This window comes from Pungitius pungitius, chromosome 9 (genome assembly GCF_949316345.1).
Source record: "Pungitius pungitius chromosome 9, fPunPun2.1, whole genome shotgun sequence".
Taxonomy (NCBI): domain Eukaryota; kingdom Metazoa; phylum Chordata; class Actinopteri; order Perciformes; family Gasterosteidae; genus Pungitius; species Pungitius pungitius.
This window is the reverse complement of record NC_084908.1, coordinates 5,139,375-5,160,821: the sequence shown is the minus strand read 5'-3', so window position 1 is coordinate 5,160,821 and position 21,447 is coordinate 5,139,375. Positions and strand designations below refer to the sequence as shown.

Below are 21,447 nucleotides of genomic sequence, written 5' to 3'. Positions count from 1 at the left end.
GTCCGTCTCTGTTTGTCCTCAGGGTCACCGTACTACTACAGTGCAACATCACGGGGGGCGGGGCCTGCTGCCACCGCGACAGCCTCCGCCTACGACCGCCACTGACCCCTCCTGAGAGAGAGAAGACCAGGATGAGGGGACGAGAGAGGGGGGTTGGTGGTGGGGGGGGGCAAAGGGACGGATAGCACCGGCACTGCACAGTGCCAACCTGGCTGCGCATGGACCCCAATGACGATGGCGATTTGTGACGTCAGTGAAGTTTGATATTTTCAAAAGCACTGCTGGGCTGAAGAAATGTTCGATGGTTATGAAAATACTGTGAGGACACGAGCTTTCAATGACCGACTTCCCACGATAAATCGAGGCTTTGGTAACTTGTTTTGAACCAACTGGTGGACTAAGTGGTGATCAAAACTGTGTTGTGATCTCTTCGGTGGTTAAATGTTGCGTTTTCAGGTTCGAAAAATATTTCTTTTAGTCGATTCGAGCAAATTTGCTTTTTCAAAAAGTGTCTTTTTGTGCGCCCCCCCCCCCCCTCCCCTCCCCCTGACATCAATCAATCAATCAATTTTCTATGCCATGCTACGGCAAAGTAAAGACAATCCAATTTTCATAACTTTAAATGACCAAAATCACCGATACCATCAGCAGTCTAGTCTCTGCAGATGCAACATGTTTCCTCTGGGATCACAGCGCTGGATTAAGGGGGCAGCACCAAGGGGTCAGCTTCACAACGCAGGCGGCCGCTGCTGTGCCTGTTGAAACGTTCCGTTATCTGCAACGAAACCATTAACACTGTAAGGCGTTTTTGAAACAGACACAAGTACACGTCATGTGACCATCCATTGTGTGGACAGAAAGTCTCTGAGAATCTGTCGCACAATTGAATCTGTAATTGCCACCTTTGCTCCTCTACTGTTTGGATTGGACAAAAAAGGCTGGAAGATATGTAGTATCTCTTCAAAGCTTGACGGGGCGGCCACGCTTAGTTACGGTCGCCCGAGCTGCGATTGGATGAATCGCTGCACCGGGGGTCCTGCTGGTTGCAGCCAGATGTGTATCACAGTGCGTCTGACCTCCGCGCTTTCAAGTGGCCGCGAGTGCCACCGACTGACGGACAAAAGCACAGCCTAAAATCTGAGCCCGCCACTGTCAAATGGAGAGTGGACACATTCTCATCAGGCCAAAATAAAAAATAATCGTACAGGAAGGTGCTATCCCACCTCCCCAGCCAAGACGCAGTCAAGAGCTATTTATAATGGGAGGAGACACAGAGTAATATATTAAGGAGCTTTTTCCGCGCTGCACTCCGTGATGAGAGTGAATGCCTGTTAATGATTTATAATATGTGTCACGCTGTTGTGCTAGAGTAGTAATAATGATGATGACGATGCAGTGAAATATGAAATCTTAAAAATCGTTCCATGTGACAAGAAGTCTTTGTTTCTGAGTATGATCTGAGTTTCCTGTTCATGGCTTGTGGCCAGGTAACAGCCGGCGCAGGGGCCATCCAATAAAAAGACGTCATTTTTTTTCGGGCTTTCTGGATAATGATAAGATCAACCAGGAAGCAGCAGCACCCTGCCTCCTTCCTCTCTCTCTTTCTGTTTCTCTCTCTAAACTCCCCAAAGATGGGCCACCCCCAGCGGATCGGCTGACTAACTACAAAAGCACAAAGAGACTCAATCATTATTTAAAAGGCGCCATTTTGCTTTTCTGACTTCCTTTTAGAACTACTACTTCTTCTTCTGCTCCCCCTTTCACGTGCATGTCTGCGCTTGTTTGGGGAACAAACAACAACAACAACAACCAACGAGCGTTTCTATATTTGTTAGTCTCCTCCGTCAGTTCTGCGCTGTGACAATGTATGCCACCAGGGTCGAGGCCTTACCCATCCCGCACAGACACAGCAGGACAGATTTGCCCTTCAGCGTTGATCTCAAATCAGTGTGTTTTCCCTCTATATAGCTCCCCCCCCCCCCCCCCCCCCGAGGGCCCACGGTGTTGATCTTGTGAGAGGGGCAACGTCTCAACTCAGTCTGTACCCAGCTTCTTGTCTCACTTCTGTCTAAACAAGACGTGTACAGTAATCAGTGAACGAGAAGAGAAGTCACGACGTCAACAGTTCTTCACATGTTCCATTTTAGTGATGAAGCTTCCTATATGATAAAAAAAAAGACTAAGAGGTGTGTGGTGTTGTTTTAGCCATTGTCTTCGAATGTTTACGTATGTTTTGTTGTTGTTTTTGTTGGTATACGGGGCTGACCGCAGCGCTTCATTGCTACTGTGTAGTTTTACTTCCGAACAGACCATAGCCACCAAATCTGCAGCGTGAGACATGAAAATAAAGCTATATACAAACGTATACCTATGACCACTGAGCAAAGCTGTTAGTTTTTCAAAATTGATTTGTTTGTTTTTTTCTGGTATTTTTCAAGTAGTGATGGAGGGGATCCTTTTACATTTGTAGAGCCTAAAAGCAGATTCTTATGACCTCCCTTATTTCTCTTTCTCTCTTGATCCGTTGAGGCATTATTGAACCTGAACCACACCAGCTGAAAACAAGGACAGTGCCTTTAGTTTTATATGTCAAGCCCCCCCCCCCCGACTGAACACGCAACACTTAAACAAGATTCAGCCCCCCCCCCTTCCCCCCCTGTAAACTCCTCCCACAAAGAACGCTTTCCAGTGCTGGGTTGTCTATTACACAAAGCTGAGTAGCACCCCGTGGGCTCTGATGGTCACCAATCGCCAAACGACATCATAGTGCTGGAAAAATCCACATGTACTCTAAGAAAAGTCTGAGTCGCAGAGAGAAGCAAAGGGATTCCTCAAAAGTCGTAAAATGACTTTAAAGGTGCAACATCCTGGATTTAGAGCCCAGTAACTCATTTTCTGTGTTCAGAATCAGCGGAGGAATGTTTCCCTGAACGTCGCTTTCACTCAGTCGGCGTGTTGTGATCTCTGCTTTTGTACGCTGGTAAACATTGTTAACCCATGTCGAGAGGCAGTAGAAATGCTCCCAGCCTTTGTACCTCTCTCCATAGAAGGGTCCTTTTTTGGATACCAGTGACTTTTACCCAAGAGCCATCGGCGCGTTGACATGGGATGTGAAGTGAAGTGGCTAAAACCATGTGATGCAGGGCCTGGGATCAGGGCTCAACAGGACCCACTGCATGCCAAGAAACAAAGGCACAAAATAGACACAAAAAAAGCCAAGTAAGTGACAGACATCTTACAAGTCTGTTCATTAACATTGCTTTTTTTCTATTATTAGCTGACCAGAGCGTCTTGTGAAATGAATTACAGCCTTTTTCACACACACACACAACAAAATATCGACCTGGAGCCGTTCTCCTTGAGGAGGTGAACCCAGCCGGGCCTCTGCTGGCCGCTCGCCAGAGGCTTGCGACACCAAAACGGGGCCCAGATTCCTCCTTTAGTTGTGGCCAAGAAGCCCAGGCACACGTTAACAGGATTATTCGTTAAACTATGCATCTCGTAGTGACACAGCTTGCCTTGCCATTGCTTTGACCTAATCGGCTCACACGGGGCCTTCCATTGCCAACCGTGACATTGACTGCAGCGGTGAGAGGCCGGTGGGAGGGGGCTGTCATTGTGGGTGGTACTGTAGGAAGCACGGGCGGGCAGAGGCCACACACACACACACACACACAAGTACAGACACAAACTCTCTTTGTCCTTAGCGGAGAGTGGGGATTGCCCCTCCTCTCCGGGCCCATGTGTTCCCCTGGGGAGGCCAAACCTGCTGTGCCATCAAAAGCACATTTCGTGCCCCCCCCCCCCCATACCTCCCCCCTCTTCCCCCACTTTCCCTCGGCCATAATCTCATCATATCTCACGCACTTGCCTCGCCTCCCCTCCCCTCGCCTCCCGTCCTGTAGCATTACCACAGCACCAGGATTAGGAATATTAAAAGTATTCCATGGGTTTCCGCCGTGTGACCTTTCCTTTTTACCCCCCGCCCCCCCTGCCCCCCTATCCTGTCCCGTTCTGTCGATATCCTGCGCCGGTATGAAGCAGGGCGCCAAAGCGAGGTCATTTCAATGGCAACATTGCTGTCTGTATTCTTTTGTCTGGCGAAGAATATTCTGCGAGGTGGCATCTCGTGATTTGCTTTTCTCCTCGTGCATCTCTGCAGAAACGCCAGTTTCAGATCCAAGACGTTACATTTCCAGTTTACTGTCCATGAAAATTCCAATGGCTTCCCGAGTTGTTGTTTTTTAATCCCAGCTCTGAATCAAATAGGAAACTGAAATAAAAATGCAAATGAGTTTTTTCTTTATTAGGATTTCTCAGCAAGTGTGCACCGTCTGACTGTATCTCAATATGAAATCCATGAAGATGGCTACTGCCTCCACTAAACCTGAGGGGATTTCAGCATCACATTTTGACAGCAATTAGTGGCACAATCTGTTTCATGCTTGCTGATATAACTAGGCTCTGGACAGATCTCATACTGAAGTGTTACAATGTTCTTTACATCTTAATATTATTCAACTGTGGAAGAGGAGACGTACACAGGACTCAGCCTACAAAAATCAACTGTGCTTTTTAAGCCGATGTTTCAATCAAAGTGAAAATAAAGAAAAAGAAAAATAGATAACATGATTTTTCACCTTACTGTGGCCTTTCGTGTAACAATCTGGAGTTTTTTTGTGTCCATGGCTTCCTAGCTGGGATGCTAAAGAGATATTTATATCTGTGACATTTCAATAAAAAAAAAGAAATAAATACATCAGAAGGGTTACAATGAATTAGGTGTTAAACGCGACAAAAAAAACATATCGGTAACATTCACTAAAGCCTGTGATGCCTGTTTCAAATAATAGACTCTTGTACAAAAGAATCCACATATAAAATAGTTGAAAAATACTTACAGACACAAACACAAAAATGAAGATAAAGAAATGCCTTCAAATATTCTGGACAGGAGGAGTTAAAAAAAAAAGTTAAAAGAAATGTTTCTTTAAGAAAATGTGTATGTTTTTTATTCAATTTTCTAGTAGTTGCAAACAAAACTTGGTGTTTTTTCTCTTTGTGTGTTACGTGTTGTCTTAATATTTGAATGTATTTTACTGCAGTGCGAATTTGCCAAAGATATCATATCAATTGATTTCTCTACTTTTATTTTTATTGGGGGGGATTTTTTGTTCCTGAATTGTGACCAATTCTCTTCAGAAAACTGGAAATAAATGTTAAATTAGATATTATGTTTATTTTTCATATTCCTAACGTGGATATTATGGTTATTTTATTCCCTGGGTTTGAGTTTACTGTGAAATGTTAAATTGCAGTTTGCTTGATGCATCTCTTCATAACGTGTACATGTTCATCCGTCCACCTGAGTGACTGTTGTAGGTGAATTATTCCATTTATGTACCTGTAATGTGAAGCTAAGAAGTAATTATTTGTAAATATTTGCCATAATTTTATTGGTCCTTCAGAATAAAAAATAATTTTTTGGAAGTGACCGTTCTTGTGTTTTTTGTGCATGAAGACGGAACGCGTGCAACCGTATTGTCACGTTCCTCAACGTGGGCGCAGCTGAGACCCCTCCTTCTCCTCCTCACCCCACCACTGGGCGCAGTGTCCCAGTGCTGCAGTCTTGACTGCTGGCCGAGTCCAGGAGGGGGCAGAGGTGTGTGTGTGTGTGTGTGTGTGTGTGTGTGTATAGAGGAGACAAGGAGGAGGAGGAGGGGGGAGAGGAAGAGGGGTGATAATAGGACACAAGCCGCGACATGGCGACAACACGCCACACACACAGAAAACAGCACAAACCCAGCTTGAGACACAGGCCGGCCTGTCTGGAGTTTGGGTTCCTGCCCAGGACTGCAAAGCAGCATGGTGAGCTCGCATGTGTGTGTGTGTGTGTGTGTGTGTCTGAGTGTGTGACTGGGTACAAGCTCATTTTGGTTCCCCGCCAACTAAAGGCAGCCCTGTGAAAATGACTCATATGGTGAAGATTTGTAAAGATGTTTTTATCTTGGTAATCAGGGCTGGATTAACCCTTTCTGGGCCCAGGGGCCCACCAGCACACATCTCCCCCTCCCAATGCCCGTGCAACTGACCGGCGATGCAATGCGGAAATACTTACCGTGCAGTGCGTCAGTGGCTGATTTAAAACTTTTAAAATTGTTTTTAGGCTGCTGTCTAGAAGTTTCAATATTTGTTTTCAATAATATTCAGTCACCATATGGACATTTCTTCCAACCGGCGAACAGAAGAAACCATATTTGGACGGGTGTAGAGATGCTGTACTCAGTTCTGGTAGGGCAGCGACATGTCAATCACAAGGTAGCTGTAACTGTGACTCACATTGTTTACACACTGTTAACTGAAGGAATGTATCAAGTGAGGTCATTTTCTCATATGGCTTCAATAAAAGTTATATTTGCACCTGCTTATCAGAAGACAGAATGCAAGTTTAAGGAGACAATCAACACATCCATTGTTAGATTTGGTTTTATATTTGATTTGATTGAATTAAATAATTGGACAAAGGGAATATTGTTGTTTTAAAGCACCGTATTTAAAGTGTTTGCATAAATCAAAGTGTGAAATACACTACTTTTGAATTGTTGCCCAGCACTAATTCTTTTATATGATATGTTGGATTGCGTATATTCCATCACATTTCTAACAGAGGGGAAATTGTTAGCATTGTGTTAAGACTAAATCAGTATGTAAATTTTTTACAACCGCAATATTATGCCAGAACATAATACACAAAAAATACAATTACAAAAAACACTGTCCCTAGTGTTCCTGGTGCAAGATCCTATTGAGCATTGTATAGGAAATGCAGGGTCTAGTCTTTTTTTAGAGCTTTACCCATGCTAGGGATTAAAGTTATTCAGGCTCGCTCTGCACGTTGCATGTAACAAAGACACAAGAAGATGCCGGTGCCGAAGGGTTTACGGTGCTTCCGTAGTTTGAAGACCTGTGCAAGCAGACTACTCAAAATTGGGCCAAAAGCTGTTGCAGGAAAATCCGACTTTGACAGTGTTCCGTTAGTTAAAAGGCAGTGACACCCCCTCTGCCCTCTTCACTCTCCCCCTATTACGTAACATGACTAGGCATTGACATGTGCTATCTCTCCTCCTCCTCCACTTCCTCTGGCTTCCCATACAAGAGTGGGAGACAGACAACAGTGGTACTTATGGAGGCCAAGGAGTCATGCAAATTAACGTCAGTCAGCATCAGTGTGTTTTGGCCCTCCAGAGCCCCAGTAGGGAGGAGGTGTGGGGCCAACTGAGTATAATTGGGCCTCAGCTGATTAGTGAAGAGGGTCTCTTATGGGAAAGGGGGGAGGGGGGTGCTGAAGAGATATTACGAGTAAGAAAGCAGGGCCTTTGAATCATACAGGAGGTGAAGGAAGAGGAGAAGCTGACCATTGAGAGGGAAGGGATGGAGCAGGGAGTGTGCGAGGGTGTGTGTTGCATATTCATGGCCGCTGCTGTGTTTACTCCTCCTGCCACTTCTCTTTTTGCTCTAAACTGAAGGCATTTGTCTGGGAGTAGAAACATAACTGAAGATGTGCAACAGGCACGTAGACCCTATGCATTATTTATAATCCGGTGTTGATTTATGTGAAGGATTCCTCTGGTTTCCTATTAGTTATGATAACAGTGTACTCACCAGGTTTGTTGCTTTTATCGTCCATCCCCCCCAAAAGAAGTTGGATGTCTGAGTATGGATGGGAAAAGAGCAAAAGAACAACTTTCATGGGTTGCAAACGCACTGTGAAATGTTTAGGCCCCGCCCTAAAGCGTAGTCCATATGGATGGTTTGACTCTCAATGGAACATCACTTACAAAATGACATGAAGTGTTGAAGAAGACCTGAAACGAAAAAATTGAGACCATGAACCCACTATCTCAATGTTTACTGAGGGAATAAATAAAGTAAGAAGTAAAGTTATTACATTACATTTTGGATCCCAATAAGAGCAGTTATTATATTATATAAGGCTGCACAGTATCGGTACATCGGATCATCGGAACAACGCACCCAACTGTGGATGAGGAACCTGCTGAAGGCCAGACACCACAGGAGGAACAACTCACCCAGGTCATCAGGCAGAAACACGCCTAACGGACTGAGGAACAGCTTCTTCCCTAATTTCTGAACAATTTCACATCATAATGGAGCGATGGAGGCGCATGGAGCAGTGTGATGCGCTGGGAGCCGCAAGGCTGGCGGCTTGAATCCCGGCCGTGACTAATGTGTCCCTGAGCAAGACCCCTGACCCCTGATTCCAAACGCATGGGTTATAATGCAATGTAAGTCGCTTTGGAGAAAAGCGTCAGCTAAATGACGTGTAATGGAAAAAAAGTCATGGTTTCGTTGAACTACATCACCCGGTGACATTTGCAAAAGGATGAGATTGATTTTAAGAGGTTACAAGGATGTTCCAATCCCACTTCGACGTGCCATCGCCTTCTGGTTTTTATCGCTGTGGGAGCCATCCTTTTTGCCTCTTGGAGAAACCAGCCAGTCCGCCGTTTACTCCGACTCATCAAATGAGGGGAAACTCTCCGTGGTTTGACCTTATCACAGAAGACACTTGGACCACACAGAATGAGGCGTTACATGGCTCCCGTTGACCTCGGGCGTGTTCCCCCGCTGGCGCCACACAGAAGCACTACACAGCGGTGCAGATGAGCGAGGCTTGTACAGAGTGCTCATGTGGTGCGTTTCCATCATTAAGGCCCTGTCGAAGGCATCAGAAGTGAAGGGACACGCAGCTCCGTGTAAAGCCCCGCCCCCCACCCCCCTCGAACCCGTCACTCATGATCCCTTCCTCACAACAGATACTACATGTAACACATGTCAGTGTGTGTGCATTTCTTTCTGTGCGTGTGAATGTCAGAGCCATTGACAGGCATGGAAGCAGCTTGTTGAACTAATAGCCTAACTAATGTGTCTACATCCCCCCCCCTCCCCCCCACCAACCCCTCATCTCCCTCCTCCTCTCTTCCCGCTGCAAAACTGACATCAATGGGCTCAGCAGAGGGAGGAGGGAGAGGGGGAAAAGGGGGCAAAAGGAGGAGAAGAGTGGGTTGACAAGCGGCGGACCCTCTCGCCCTCCCGTCCGACTCCGTCTATCTCCCCCTTTTCTCCCTGAGGGTTTGTCTCTGAGGGTAGCGCTATGATGAATAGGCCTGTCTGAGCTAACCTAGCGGAGACCAATTAGAGAGAGGAGGAGAAAAAGGGGAAAAGAAACAGAAAAACAACAAGAGAAACTGGAGCCGGAGACAGAGAAGAGGAGTTCGAGAGGAAGGGCAGGTCGGTTAAAAGCAAAAGGCTAAAGTGGAGACCTTAAGACAAAGCATGTTGGTGTAATGTTGTCTATGCGTGGGAGAGTGTGTGTGTGTGCGTGTGAGAGTTTGTGTGCGTGTGTGTGTGCGCGTGGGAGTGTGTGTGTGTGTGTGTGTGTGTGTGTGTGTCGGGGAGAGCTGTCAGTGCTGAGGGAGGAGCAGCGTGAGGGTTCGGCCTCTTAAGTCTTAACCTCGTCTGCTGCTGCAGGAAAGTCTTTGACAGCAGAGACGCACAAACAGGACCGACCCTCAAGAAACACCTCCTCCTCCTCCTCCTCCTCCTCCTCCTCCTCTTCCTCCTGAGAAGGCTTTCGCTCCTCGTTCTTCCCCTCTTCCTGCCGGTTATTCTTTCAGTCTTAAATATGTCGGCATCTTCTTTTCTCCACGTTGGGTGAACTTGACATTTCACGGGACATTTTCCCCATAAATAAATGTCCGCACCCTTGATTGATTGTTGCTTTTGGTGTATGCTGCAGACCTTTTGGACCACACAGTGTACGGACAGCAAGAAGAGGAGGCATCCCACGTTGGTTTGTAGACTGTGATTTGAAGACTCCAGTTTGGAATTTCAGCTGAGGGTAGAGCTAAAAACAAACGCTGAATAAGACATTTTTAGGCAACCACACCACTTACAAGTAACTTCAGATGAACTGAAAAAACACTGAGAAGGGGTTAAAGTTGTAGGAGAAAAACACAGGAGAGCAACTCAATAACTACAAGGTAGCCCCACCACAACCCTGGGGGTGACTTAACTTTAGTGTACGACTTTATTGCAACATATAATATGCACACACATCCGTTCAGCAAGTGGAAGAATTTGACATTATCACTGTTTATTGGCTGTATCGCTCCTCGCTGTTTTTGGGTGCTGTCTAATACTTGATTATTAGCGATGGGAAGATCCTACCATGATTAAACCATTTCTAGTGACACCAGATGATGAAACAATAATATTAGAACTTGCAATTATCTGTATTGGCCAATACAGCGTGTTGTAAGATATTCCTTTTTCTTTATGATTTTATACTTTAGACACAAAAAAGTAATACATGTGGCATTTTAGCTTCCTTTTATATTTTTCATTTAATCAGCATTACTAGCAGCCTTGATCCATGACTTGTACGTGTGTCAACTCTTTACTTCTAACAATAATACAGACGGGCTAGAAAAACGACTCCTAAAAGTCCAAAAATGTCTGATACCGCTCCTAAGTCATAAAACACGGGTCATGGGGTCAAATCCCGCCAACGCTTTCCCGCCCGAGTCTGCCGAGCACATTTTCCCTCCTTCTAACAAGCACTTGATAAATGGCCTCCTCGCTCTCTACTTTGCAAATATCAAAGCCCTCCCAATCCTCCTCCTCTCCTCCGTCAACGACCACCGCCGCCCCCCCCCCCGCCGACTCGGAGACAATTACCAACCCTGCTTCCCATTTATCACCGACAATTAAACAACACGGACGGAGGCGACTCCATGAGCAGAGCGTCGAGGAGGACGAGGAGAGACGAGGTAGCGTCTGCAGCGAGGAAGAGAGGGAGGCTGACAGCACAATTAAGCTTTTTAATTCTCTGCTTGAGTGGGCCGGTCCAGCCTTTATGCTAATTAGGATGCCACGGCGGTGTAATAAATCTCTATGATCCACCCTCATTTCCCGTCTGTCTGTCTCTCTCACAACAGCGCGCAAAGTTCAACCACTGCTTCCGCCTTTTCGGCTGGAGTGCAAATAGTTTTGATAAAAGTGTGTGTGTGTGTGTGGGGGGGGGGGGGGGGGGGGTCGTACAGTTTCCCCGAGATCCGAGAGAGTTCCACAACGTGCCGTTTACTGGTTGGTCAAGCATTCGCCGAGTCTCCTCCACGCCAGTTTCTCTCCCTGTTACCTCGCTTTATTAGTGTTTTCACAGGAAAACAATTTGCATGTCCCCCCCCCCCCCCAACACACACACACACACACGCGCAATGAATGCAGGAAATATTCTCGTATTCCTCTCTCTCTCTCCCCTTATCCGCTTATCTCGCTTTGACGGACATGTCTAATGATAACATCTGCGGATGGGGGGGGAAAACAGCACAACAATCCGCAGATAATTGGGGGGCCCACGCTTAAAGACGCCGATGGAGAAAACGAGAGGGATAGATAACTATACACTTGTTAAAGTAGCAACTAGCAGATGTATTTTCACCCTCATTTAGATCACAAGGACACATGCTAAAAGGTGCTTTTTATTTATTCATTTTTGTCCGTCGTTTGCTACAAAGTTCCTCTGAACCACTTTAAAACACAACCCGTGGCGAATAACAAGCTGCCGTTACACGTCCATTAGACAAAAGGAGTGAATCCCTGCCACAGTCAGTCCCCTCGCCCGCTTTGGTGCGACGCCGCTCCGCTTTCCGCCGCGTCGTCGCCGTCGGCCATCTTGTGCCGCGTCAGGGTCAAAATGGCCACCGCCCCGATCACCAGGCCCAGGTGGAGCAGGTAGACGGCGACGCGGAGGCACGTCAGCAGCAGAGAGAGGCAGACGGTGGCGACGCACCAGGGGCAGGCGAACGCCAGCAGAAGGGAGTGATGCAGGGAGCTGAGGACGAGGGCCGGGGCGGACAGGACGAGTCGGAGCAGCGTGGACGTCAGCCACGAGGACAGAAGGAGAGGGGACAAGAGGAGCGACGCCGCGGCCTGGCCCACGGACACGGCCTGCAGGAGGAAATACAAAGTGGATCTTATGGCCTTTTGGTCTCCGCCAACTTCCGATTGGGCTTTTTAGCTTCTTGGGAGTAGATCAACGTTGACAAAAATATAACAAGGGAACCGGTGTGTAAAAAGCATGTGGGGGCCCAAATAATCAAACTACCTCACAAGGATTTTCACGAAAGCCATCATTGGACATCTGAGACTTTTGAAGCCCTGAAAAAGAAGCAACATGCCGATACACCGTCAGAAGAACAATACCAGAAGGATGTCATGCAGCGGCCTCGCAAAAAAAATAAAAAATGATTGGACCGTATCAGCGTTACCGCTTTGCTCACTAAAACATAAACTCACATAGGAAAAGGAGGACGAGAATAGTCGTCAGAAGGAGCCTCATGCCTGAGAAGAACAAACAGAAGGCGAACTGAAATCTGTCGACCCGTCAGGAACCAGTTCTACTCACTGGGTTCCAGCTCGAGCTTCACACTACCAAGGTTTCAGCTTTAATGACTTGTCCTCTTGTGCCTCACCTTCTGTCAAACAAGCATGGGCTGAAGTTCCCAACGCAGTGCCCCCTGTTTGTAAGGAGGTACAACGACAAGAATCCCTTCATGTCACTTTATTTAGATTTTACAGACGAATACGAGATTTCATTTATTTTTTATTTCAAGGAGAAATAAGTGAATTACCTTCCTGATAAAGAGAAGAATCCTTCTAATATGTGAGGAAGGCGACAGCTGGTTTTGACTCGTGTCCACACACACACACACACACACACACACCCTCAGCCCAGCAGGAATCATCACAGCCACCAGAACAATACGGGGTGAGGAGGATGTGTTTATTTAATCTCTCCATTTTCAACCTTCACCTCTGTCTTAAATTAGCCCTCCCCTCTCCCAGACTGCATTAAGGTTAAACCCCCCTTATCATCAGCTCCACCCGGCGTTGCCTTGCTCTCCCCTGCTGGGATGCCAAGGAGAACCTGGCGTCCTGTCGGAGAACAGGGCGGAGGGGCTCTACACATGTTGCCATCATTATTTAGCCATTCAGGCAGCCATTAGCATCATACCTCCTAGTCCTCTCCCACTGTGGCTATGAATGATCCAAAGTCTTTTTCAAGTATAAAATACGCGTCAGGTAGGTGTTACTTTTCTATAAAAAACAGAATGAAAAAAAGGTGTTCACAAATAGTTTCCATGATGGAAACGTGTATTCAACATGTAAAGTAAAACCCAAAGGATCCAAAGTGGCTCGGGATAGCATTAGCTAAATCTTTTTTACCAAATATGAACAGACAGATGCTGTCACTCAGCTAAATCACCACCATCAATCTTAGCAACAAAGAGGAGTGAAGACCGGGAAATGAACAGAAGGAGTATAAAACACACCACTGCTCCATCACACTGCTGAGTGAATGACATAAATAAACGTGTGTGTGTGTGTGTGTGTGTGTGTGTGTGTTATGGCACAGTAGATATATGAATCTAAATTGTCTGTCTCCAAAACACAAGCATATTACATTTACCAGAAATCATTTATTTTGCTCCTTTTATGTCAATAGAAATGTGACAGACACAACGGGACAGACACTGAAAGCTCGACAAGCACCGATGAGAAATAAAAGCAGACAGTTTACAACCATGTAGAAAAACACCATGGAGGAATTGTAAGCATGTACATCAATGACAGGGAATTCCATCCACAGGGGAGAATAAAACCTAAACAAGACATAAATATGGTAAGCAGCCCAAAGGTATGCTGTAAACAGCCTTCTTCAGCTTAATAATTATGAATTAAAAGAGCAACGCTGTACATAAAACAAGACACGCTGTACAGGATCCTGGCATTAATGCTCGCACATTGAATGTAACATGTACTCTGGAGATTAGAGGCTGGCCTAAGGACAAGTGGAAGTATTCACTATGAATAATGAAACGGGCTAATAATGAATGGGCTAAGACTATGTGCATCCATCACTCATCATCAGGACCACAAATGGACCAGGGCCTATTGACTTGATCGGGATGGGGCGTTGCTAGGAAAGTGCTAAGAGTCAGATCCTGGACAACGACAGGATGTCCTCCACCAGGTGCTTGTAGACCCAGGCGTCTCCCTTCAGCCTCTGGCGCCGGATCCCGACGACCTCCGGCCTCTGCAGCATGCACACCTCCAGCTCAAACGCCATGGTGACCTTCCCGTTGTCGCCACACGTCCGACACTTTAGGGTGTACCTAAAAAGAGAAAGGCGGCACAGGGGCATTAGGCTGGGATCGTTTGATTGGGAGAAAGGGGGGCGTGGTCGAGTCATCTCCTCACCCCTTCTGTGTGAAGTCAACGTTTTTCTCGGGAAGGATGGACAGGATCTGGTTGAGGACCTGGTCTGGATTGGTCTGACTGGTCAGAGTGACGTTGTACTGCGCCTAGCAGGGAAAGGAGAGAGAGACACACACACACACAAAGTGATGCAGGCGATCCTCCAGGCGCAGAGCAGGGGGGGGGGGGGGGGGGGGGCGCTCCGTACCTTGATCTTGCGCGGGCCGTCTCGGAGGCCTCGCCTCTTGCTGGGAGTGAGCATGGTGATCATCTTGTCCAGGCCTCTCTCCAGCGAACCGAACACCTTTGCTCCCCTCTTCTTCTTCTCGCTGTCCCCGATGACCGCCATGTCCAGCGACCGAGACCTGGGGTCGGCGAACCGCGTCTCAGGTTAAATTGTTCCGGCGGGTTGTTTGATCTCACTGGTCTTTTTTACATTTTAGTCCAATTCTAGAATAATTTAGCATATTATCTCATTCAAACTAACCGAGTGAGCGAGGCTGCTGGACAAGATCCCTCTTTGGAATAAGAATACATCTTTTGTAACACAATCACATGACTGTCACAAATAGTTCCCTCATAAAGGCACTATTTACACAACTGTAGAAGGAGCACAATTTGCTTTTGACGAGATGGAAACGAGTTCTTAAACCCATCCAGATCATTTGAAGGCTATTCCACATTCATTTCTTTATTAAACATCACATTTGAATTGTTTTACTGGGCTTTTACAAAGGATATAAAGTAGTTTATGGAATAATAGTTTACAGGTAATGGTGAATGTTTGTAATAATAATAATGTAACGCACGACGTATAGATTGTACACTCCTTCGTGCATGCTTGGAGCTTGCGCACCATCTGTGACCTCTCAAGCACGAATGTAAACAAAGCTTTACTTATGGGTTGTATCCTCCCTCCTGTCCCAACGTTGCCCATATTCATCACATTCAGCTGCTCTTGCACTTTTCCCAGAGCCTCCACTCACCTTCGCTCAGGACTGAAAGCCAGTATTTCAACATTCGCAAGCTCCTTGATCTCTGCTGCTCTCTTCTTATCTTGTTCTTTAGAAGCGCTGCCACCACCTGCAAAACAAACCGGTTAAAAAGAACAAAGGGCGAGTACAGACACGTTAACCGCTAAGTCAGCCTCACTCACAACAAAAGGTATCGCCTCGCAGCCTAACATTTAGAACGAGACATTTGAGGTCACCTCGGGCTCAGGGAAGTTTATTTTAATAGAAGATTCATTTAGAACACACACACACACACACACACACACACACTGAGAGACAGAGAGAAAAGGGAGAGAGAGGTTTAGTGGCAAGAAAACACATGTCACTACAGCCCACGTGGGACGGTGAGCAGAGGAAGAGACAGCTACACCTGTCACAGCACACGCCTGGGGACACGGACGCACACACACACACACACACAACTTTGTGTGCAGCATGCCTGCACCACAGCTCAGACAATAGGACCAAGCCACCGGGCTTAACACCTTCAGAGGAAACCAATGCAGCCGGACATCTGAGCAGCAAATTCACTTTGGCAAACAATTGAGACTTTAATGATCCTCCATTCATAATAGCGTCCTTCATTTACAGATAAGTGAACAGAATTAGCCCCTTGATAATAGCCTCACAGTAGAGTTGACAGAGATAAGTTTGCGTGTGTCCGTTTCCGGCGATTTCCCTAATGAGCTACATCGTCGGAAATATGAGAGGCTTTGGCGTGGAAACAAGCCCAAATAGATGAGTTTATAACTAGAGCACAATTTATTTGCAAATGTGTGGCAAGTGGACGTGGCACTTGTGATTATGAGAGCGAGGAAACAAATAAATGGAAGAGAGCGACGTGGAGAAGGACAGCTGGCTAATTCAAATAATCAAATGAAGATTGTGCTTCAAGCGCTTGTTTGGAACAAAAACAATTACGGTGTACAAATAAAGCGCATGTTAAACTGAAGCTGTGTGGTCTCCACTCCATTACTCCCCTTACCTTTAGGTGTGACGTTAGCATTCTGGTTGGGTGTGGTCAACACGTTCCTGTTGGGCTTGGTGTTCTTCTTGCCGGATGCAGGCGTGCGAGGAGGCGGCAGCGCGAACGTGTCCACGTCTTTCTCCTGCACGGCCATATTCTCCTTGTTCTCTTGGTCCCGGCCCCTCCTCTCCTGGCGGTGGGGTGCTGTGCTGCGGCCTCTCTCTGGGGTCTCTGACGGAGACGCTGGGGTCTTTGGGAACACGGAGAAGAGAGAAAAAATGTTTTCTTCCTTTCTCGAGGCAAAAGACTTGCAGCGCTTTGCAATCGTGGCGTTCTGGCTTTCCCATACAGCGTTCCTGCGGTTCGCTGCTCCATCTGGCTGACCTCGGACCCCCTTTGGTGTGTATTGTGGGACCCGAGCCCAGTCGTCAATGTAATCCGAGGCAAAGTCCAGAGAACCCACAATGACAGCGTCCTCGTCCTCGCTGAAGTGGAGGGCTTCCCTCGTCTGGACACACGAGAGGAAGTAAGAAAACAGGAAGTCAAAAGGATCAGAGGTTATGGGGTCACAGTAAATGCTTGAGGTGTACAGGGTGGAGTCACGGAGGAAGCCAGTAGCCCAGAAAAGGAGTCTGACCTGTAGTCCCCGGTGCTGTGGTGAGCACGAGTCCTCAAGCGTGGTCGGTTCGGGCCGCAGGCGAACAGGTCTTCCCCTCTGCTTCTTAGACAGCAGCAGCAGGTAGGTGGCTGTCGTATGGTCGTACCGCCACTGTGGGAGGTCATAGGGGGGAGCCGTTGGACCACAACGCTCACAGAGGAGGTCCACAGTGGACAAAGTGACGGGCACAATAAACAATAACATGTACACACCTCACTGACCAGCGCCGAGGCACTCCCCCTCGATCGCTTCATGTTGACAGCCATCTCGGTGATGCAGTCCTTGTCGATGTGGCCGGGCTACAGAGGAGACCAGGTGTGCTCTAAAACAGCAGTACTCAAGTAATAGTATTCATGCTAAGGAATGTGGGATTGGTTCAGGGAAACGGCCTCTGTGGTGACTGGAGGTGTGTGTGTGTGTGTGTGTGTGTACCGGCTGCCTGCTACGCCACTCCACGGGGCTGTTGTACTCCTTGATCACCCACGGATGATCCAGCAGCTGCCTCACAGTAACACGCCGCTTGGGGTCCACCTACAGGACGCACACAGAAACTACAAGTCAATACCGGAGGGATCACACCATCCAACCAGCTGTGGCATGTTTAAAATATGGCACATGTTGTAGAAATTACATTCAAATTATTATGTAAATTAAAAAAAAAAAAAAGTCCTCTATTGAAAAATAGGCAAGTGAATGCGTTGATGTGTATTGATGTGTTCCACCAATGTGCAACGGCACACATCTGTGTAAAAGCTCAAACGTGGGATTGTTTGCGTGTACCTGCATCATCTGGTTGAGGAGGAGGACGCTACCTGGAGACAGCCACCGGGGGTTATCGTATTTACCTCTCTGAAGGGACACGACAAGACATCACGTGAATGCACTAAAACACAAACAAACATGAATGGTCTCTGCTGTTGGGGTTGGATTAACATCCCATTTACCGTAAGAGCACACAATCATTACTGGACAAGGACAGAAGATATTTAAGAGCCTCACCCCCTCCCACTCCACTCCAATAACTTTTGCTTTTCAGCATTTCAAATGGTCCAGAAAACTAAACAGCTGGTATGGAGTCAGCGCTCTTACTGTAATCATCCTGTAGAGGACCATGCAGTTGTCATCATCGAAGGGCAGGTACCCACAGAGAAGGGCGAACAGCAGCACCCCCATACTCCACACATCCGCCTGCAGGTTACACACAACGCAGCAGCACTTTCAGCTTTACAGCAAGGATTTCACAGCTCAGTTGCACCGAGTCATGCACCAGCAAATACGATCAGCGCAGCATGAAGAAAAAAAAAAAGGGCAGCATTGGAAGTGGAACAGGCAGCAAATCAGGACGTTTTTGCTGGAAAGGCATTTGCATCGAAGGGCAGCCACGGTGGCTCTGATAGTGAACAGCAGCGTGCATGTCTCACCTCTGAACCAATATAGGATTTTCCCTGGATGAGCTCAGGAGCAGCGTACGCAGGGCTCCCGCAACACGTCATTAGCTCATGACACAAACCTCCCTAGGAAAGAGACACCCACAAACACATTTTGTGCGGGAACCACCAAACAGATTTGACAACATTAGCCCAAAAAAAGACACCTCCCCCTTTCTCTTTACTCAATCAGGAAATAAAAAGGCCACTTCTGCCGCAAACACAATGAGAAGGGGCAAGTGATTTACCTTTGGTTTGGCACACAGTCCAAAGTCTATGAGCTTCAAGTTCTGGTCTTCGTCAATCAACAGGTTTTCCTGCAATTCAAGCCGAGCGCGCCATTAACACCGGAACGCATTCACGGAGGAGCAGACACGTCTTCTCAGTCACACAACCAGTGGTTGTCTTTTACCGGTTTGAGGTCCCTGTGTGCGTATCCCTGGCTGTGCACGTAGGCCATCGCGGACACAATCTGCCTGAAGAACACCCTGGTCTCCTCCTCTGACAGACGGTCTTTGGCTATGATGTAGTCGAACAACTCTCCGCCTGGACAGTACTGAGATATCAAAGGGACACAGGTGGAAAAAGATGAAGAAAAAAAAAAATCAAAACGGGACAATGTTACAGTCACACACTTTGTGTCTGAGTATTGCATGCTCACCTCCAGCACCATGAAAATCTGGGTGGAGGTCTCTATGACCTGGTAGAGACGACAGACGTGCTGATGACTCAGGTTCTTCATGGCCTCGATCTCCAATTTCACACGGGGCAGGTCATCCTAGGGAGGACGCACATATTTTTATTTCTCAAATGTCTTTTGTTGGGTCTTTTTTTGTTCAATTAGGATTTCAACCCTGGGCCCCCAAATATATATATAAATATAATAAAACAAGGAACTAAAAAAGATAAATACAGTCAATACTGCTCATTTCAATTTAATGTAAAAATCTGATTGTGGATGAACATATTTTGTGATTTCATACTTGTTTGTATTTAGGGTCCTATTTTAAGTAATGGATCAAATGTAATCCATATAAATGATACAACAATTGATTGCAACGACAACTTCTTTTGCATACATGTGCCACGTTCCACGTCACCTTTACACATTCGTGATGGCTTGCCTTTCTTTCGCTCATATCGCTGTAAAGTGCGCAATCATCGCCTTTGTTTCTCTGCATAATGCAAACATCTACAACGGAACTATGGGGGGGAAACCATGAGAAGGCAGAGGAATTACTGGACTCACCCCTAGATTCTTCTTGGTCATGATTTTTATTGCAACCTTCTCTCCCGTCAGGATGTGTCGACCCAGCTTCACTTTGGCAAAGCCTCCTGACCAACACACAACGTTCGCAACACACGCGCGTCAGAGAGGACATGGCAGGGAGGGAGCCGCGGCACGCGCACGCGCATCGCCTTTACCTGAGCCGATGGTCTCGTAGACCTCGTAGTACTTGAGGAGCTCTTCGGCCCCGCCGTGCTCCGTCCTTTCCACCGGCATGGTCCCCGTTTCAGCCCCGTACGACGAAGGACCCTCCCCGGCGGTTCACGGACGCAGGGTTAGCGCTCTCCCTCGGTTCAGCACACACGTTAGCCCGGTAGCTAACGTCCAGCGGGCTTTAGGAGGCTAAAGAAGATTCGACGTTAGCAAAATGAATCATTAATGCCTCCGAAAGCAATACGTAACGTAAATAAAACGTCACTCGAGCTAACTGAAAGCCGCTGCTCGACATGACGAACTTACCAGGGTTTGTGTGAAAACGGGGTGCGGAGGAGGTTCAAATCAGAGTAGCCAGACGTCATGTAGAAAAGCCCAGTGGTGCAGAGCTGTTTGGTTACAGAAATTTGAATTTCGCACGTCGACTGACTCCATTTCCTGCTTCCGGTTTGTACGTGGCGCGCCCTTGTGGTGAAAAAGAGTACCGCGCTCATGACAAACAAAGAAATAAATAAAACTGCAATCTGAAGGCCCTGCATTGTCTTTGAATTATTGTGTTGTGTACTGTTTGAAAAACGATACCCATGTTAGGGAGACTTTCAATACTATATTTGCTCCACAAAAAATCCCAAATTGATCCAACTAACTAGTTGAAACTACTGCAGCTGTAAAGTTCAGAATATCAGTAATATGTAGTTGGTTATCCCAGTTCTTTGTTGCCTCAACTAGGATTTAGGCTTTTAACTTAAAATGTCTTGTTAGTGTTACTAAAAAAACATACTTATTATTTTAAGTTTAACCCGCATTTTTTTTACAGTGATTTTGCAACAATACATATTTAGAAGTAGTGGTAAACTGTCAAAATTGTCTTGATGTGCATTGATGGGCAGGTATACACAACCTGTGGGATGGAATGCATTCTGTGTGTTGGCATTGGTGACCTGCTCTGCTGTAGACATGTAGACGTCTGCACCAGCCGACCACAGAGGTGTATTTAGGGGGTCAAAAGGTGTGTGTGTGTGTGCTTCCATCTTTCACAGCTCCCCCAGCCTGTAATTAGCAGAAGGTAAGACGTGAGTCCAAAGGCTGCTGCATGTATTTTTACTGACCCCCTTTCTCCTTGTCCCTCAGCTCTAATGGATATACAACCACTCTCACTGGCGCAGCTGTAAGCATCTAGGTAACCATTTCTTTCTTTGGCCAGCTTCCTACATTCAATGTGTTGGAAAAGGGGACTCCTGCTGCACCTGTTTTAGTCAACAGCGCGTCAGTATAAGCCACCGTACTTCTTAAGTCTGGCAAACAGCCCGTTCATGCCTTAGAATGTGAGCTATATGAGAAAGATGTTTGCGACGTGCAAATGTAACATCCTGACACTTAGCCCCCACTGACAGGCAGCTGCAGAGGAGTTTCACGTGATTGATCGGTTGTGCCTTGTGGTTCTCATGGTCGTTGGAGAAGCAACCGGTAGTTAGGAGGTGTCCAGGTGTCAGCAGGATAACAGAACCCTCCATTTTGGTTTGTGGGGGCAACTGGCCAGGACGGACAGAAGGACATCAAACAACCCACATCTGGGGAGGGTTTGGGGGGGAGAGGGG

At 46.9% G+C, this 21,447-nt stretch overlaps 2 protein-coding genes across 4 annotated transcripts in view; one reads left to right on the top strand and one right to left on the bottom strand.

Annotated features, from left to right (window-relative positions):
- pax5 (paired box 5) overlaps window positions 1–1,973 on the top strand; it is a 42,271-nt gene extending 40,298 nt beyond the window's left edge. For all 3 annotated transcript variants that reach the window (XM_037471789.2, XM_037471791.2, XM_037471790.2), the window contains exon 11: window positions 23–1,973. In XM_037471789.2, the coding sequence (XP_037327686.1) occupies window positions 23–105 (83 nt within the window). In that variant the 3' untranslated portion in view covers window positions 106–1,973. The remainder of the gene's footprint in view (window positions 1–22) is intronic.
- An 11,572-nt stretch (window positions 1,974–13,545) lies between these two features.
- melk (maternal embryonic leucine zipper kinase) lies at window positions 13,546–20,289 on the bottom strand. Its single transcript, XM_037471749.2, has 18 exons — window positions 20,156–20,289; window positions 19,834–20,038; window positions 19,658–19,743; window positions 19,070–19,186; window positions 18,821–18,964; window positions 18,657–18,725; window positions 18,403–18,495; window positions 18,071–18,169; window positions 17,762–17,830; window positions 17,414–17,512; window positions 17,194–17,280; window positions 16,961–17,092; window positions 16,673–16,831; window positions 16,342–16,573; window positions 15,330–15,426; window positions 14,552–14,708; window positions 14,347–14,450; window positions 13,546–14,261 (listed from the first exon to the last, which is right to left on the bottom strand). The coding sequence occupies exons 2-18, from the start codon at window positions 19,910–19,912 to the stop codon at window positions 14,084–14,086; spliced, it is 2,001 nt and encodes a 666-aa protein (XP_037327646.2). The 5' UTR covers window positions 19,913–20,038; window positions 20,156–20,289; the 3' UTR covers window positions 13,546–14,083.
- Window positions 20,290–21,447: the final 1,158 nt, after the last annotated feature.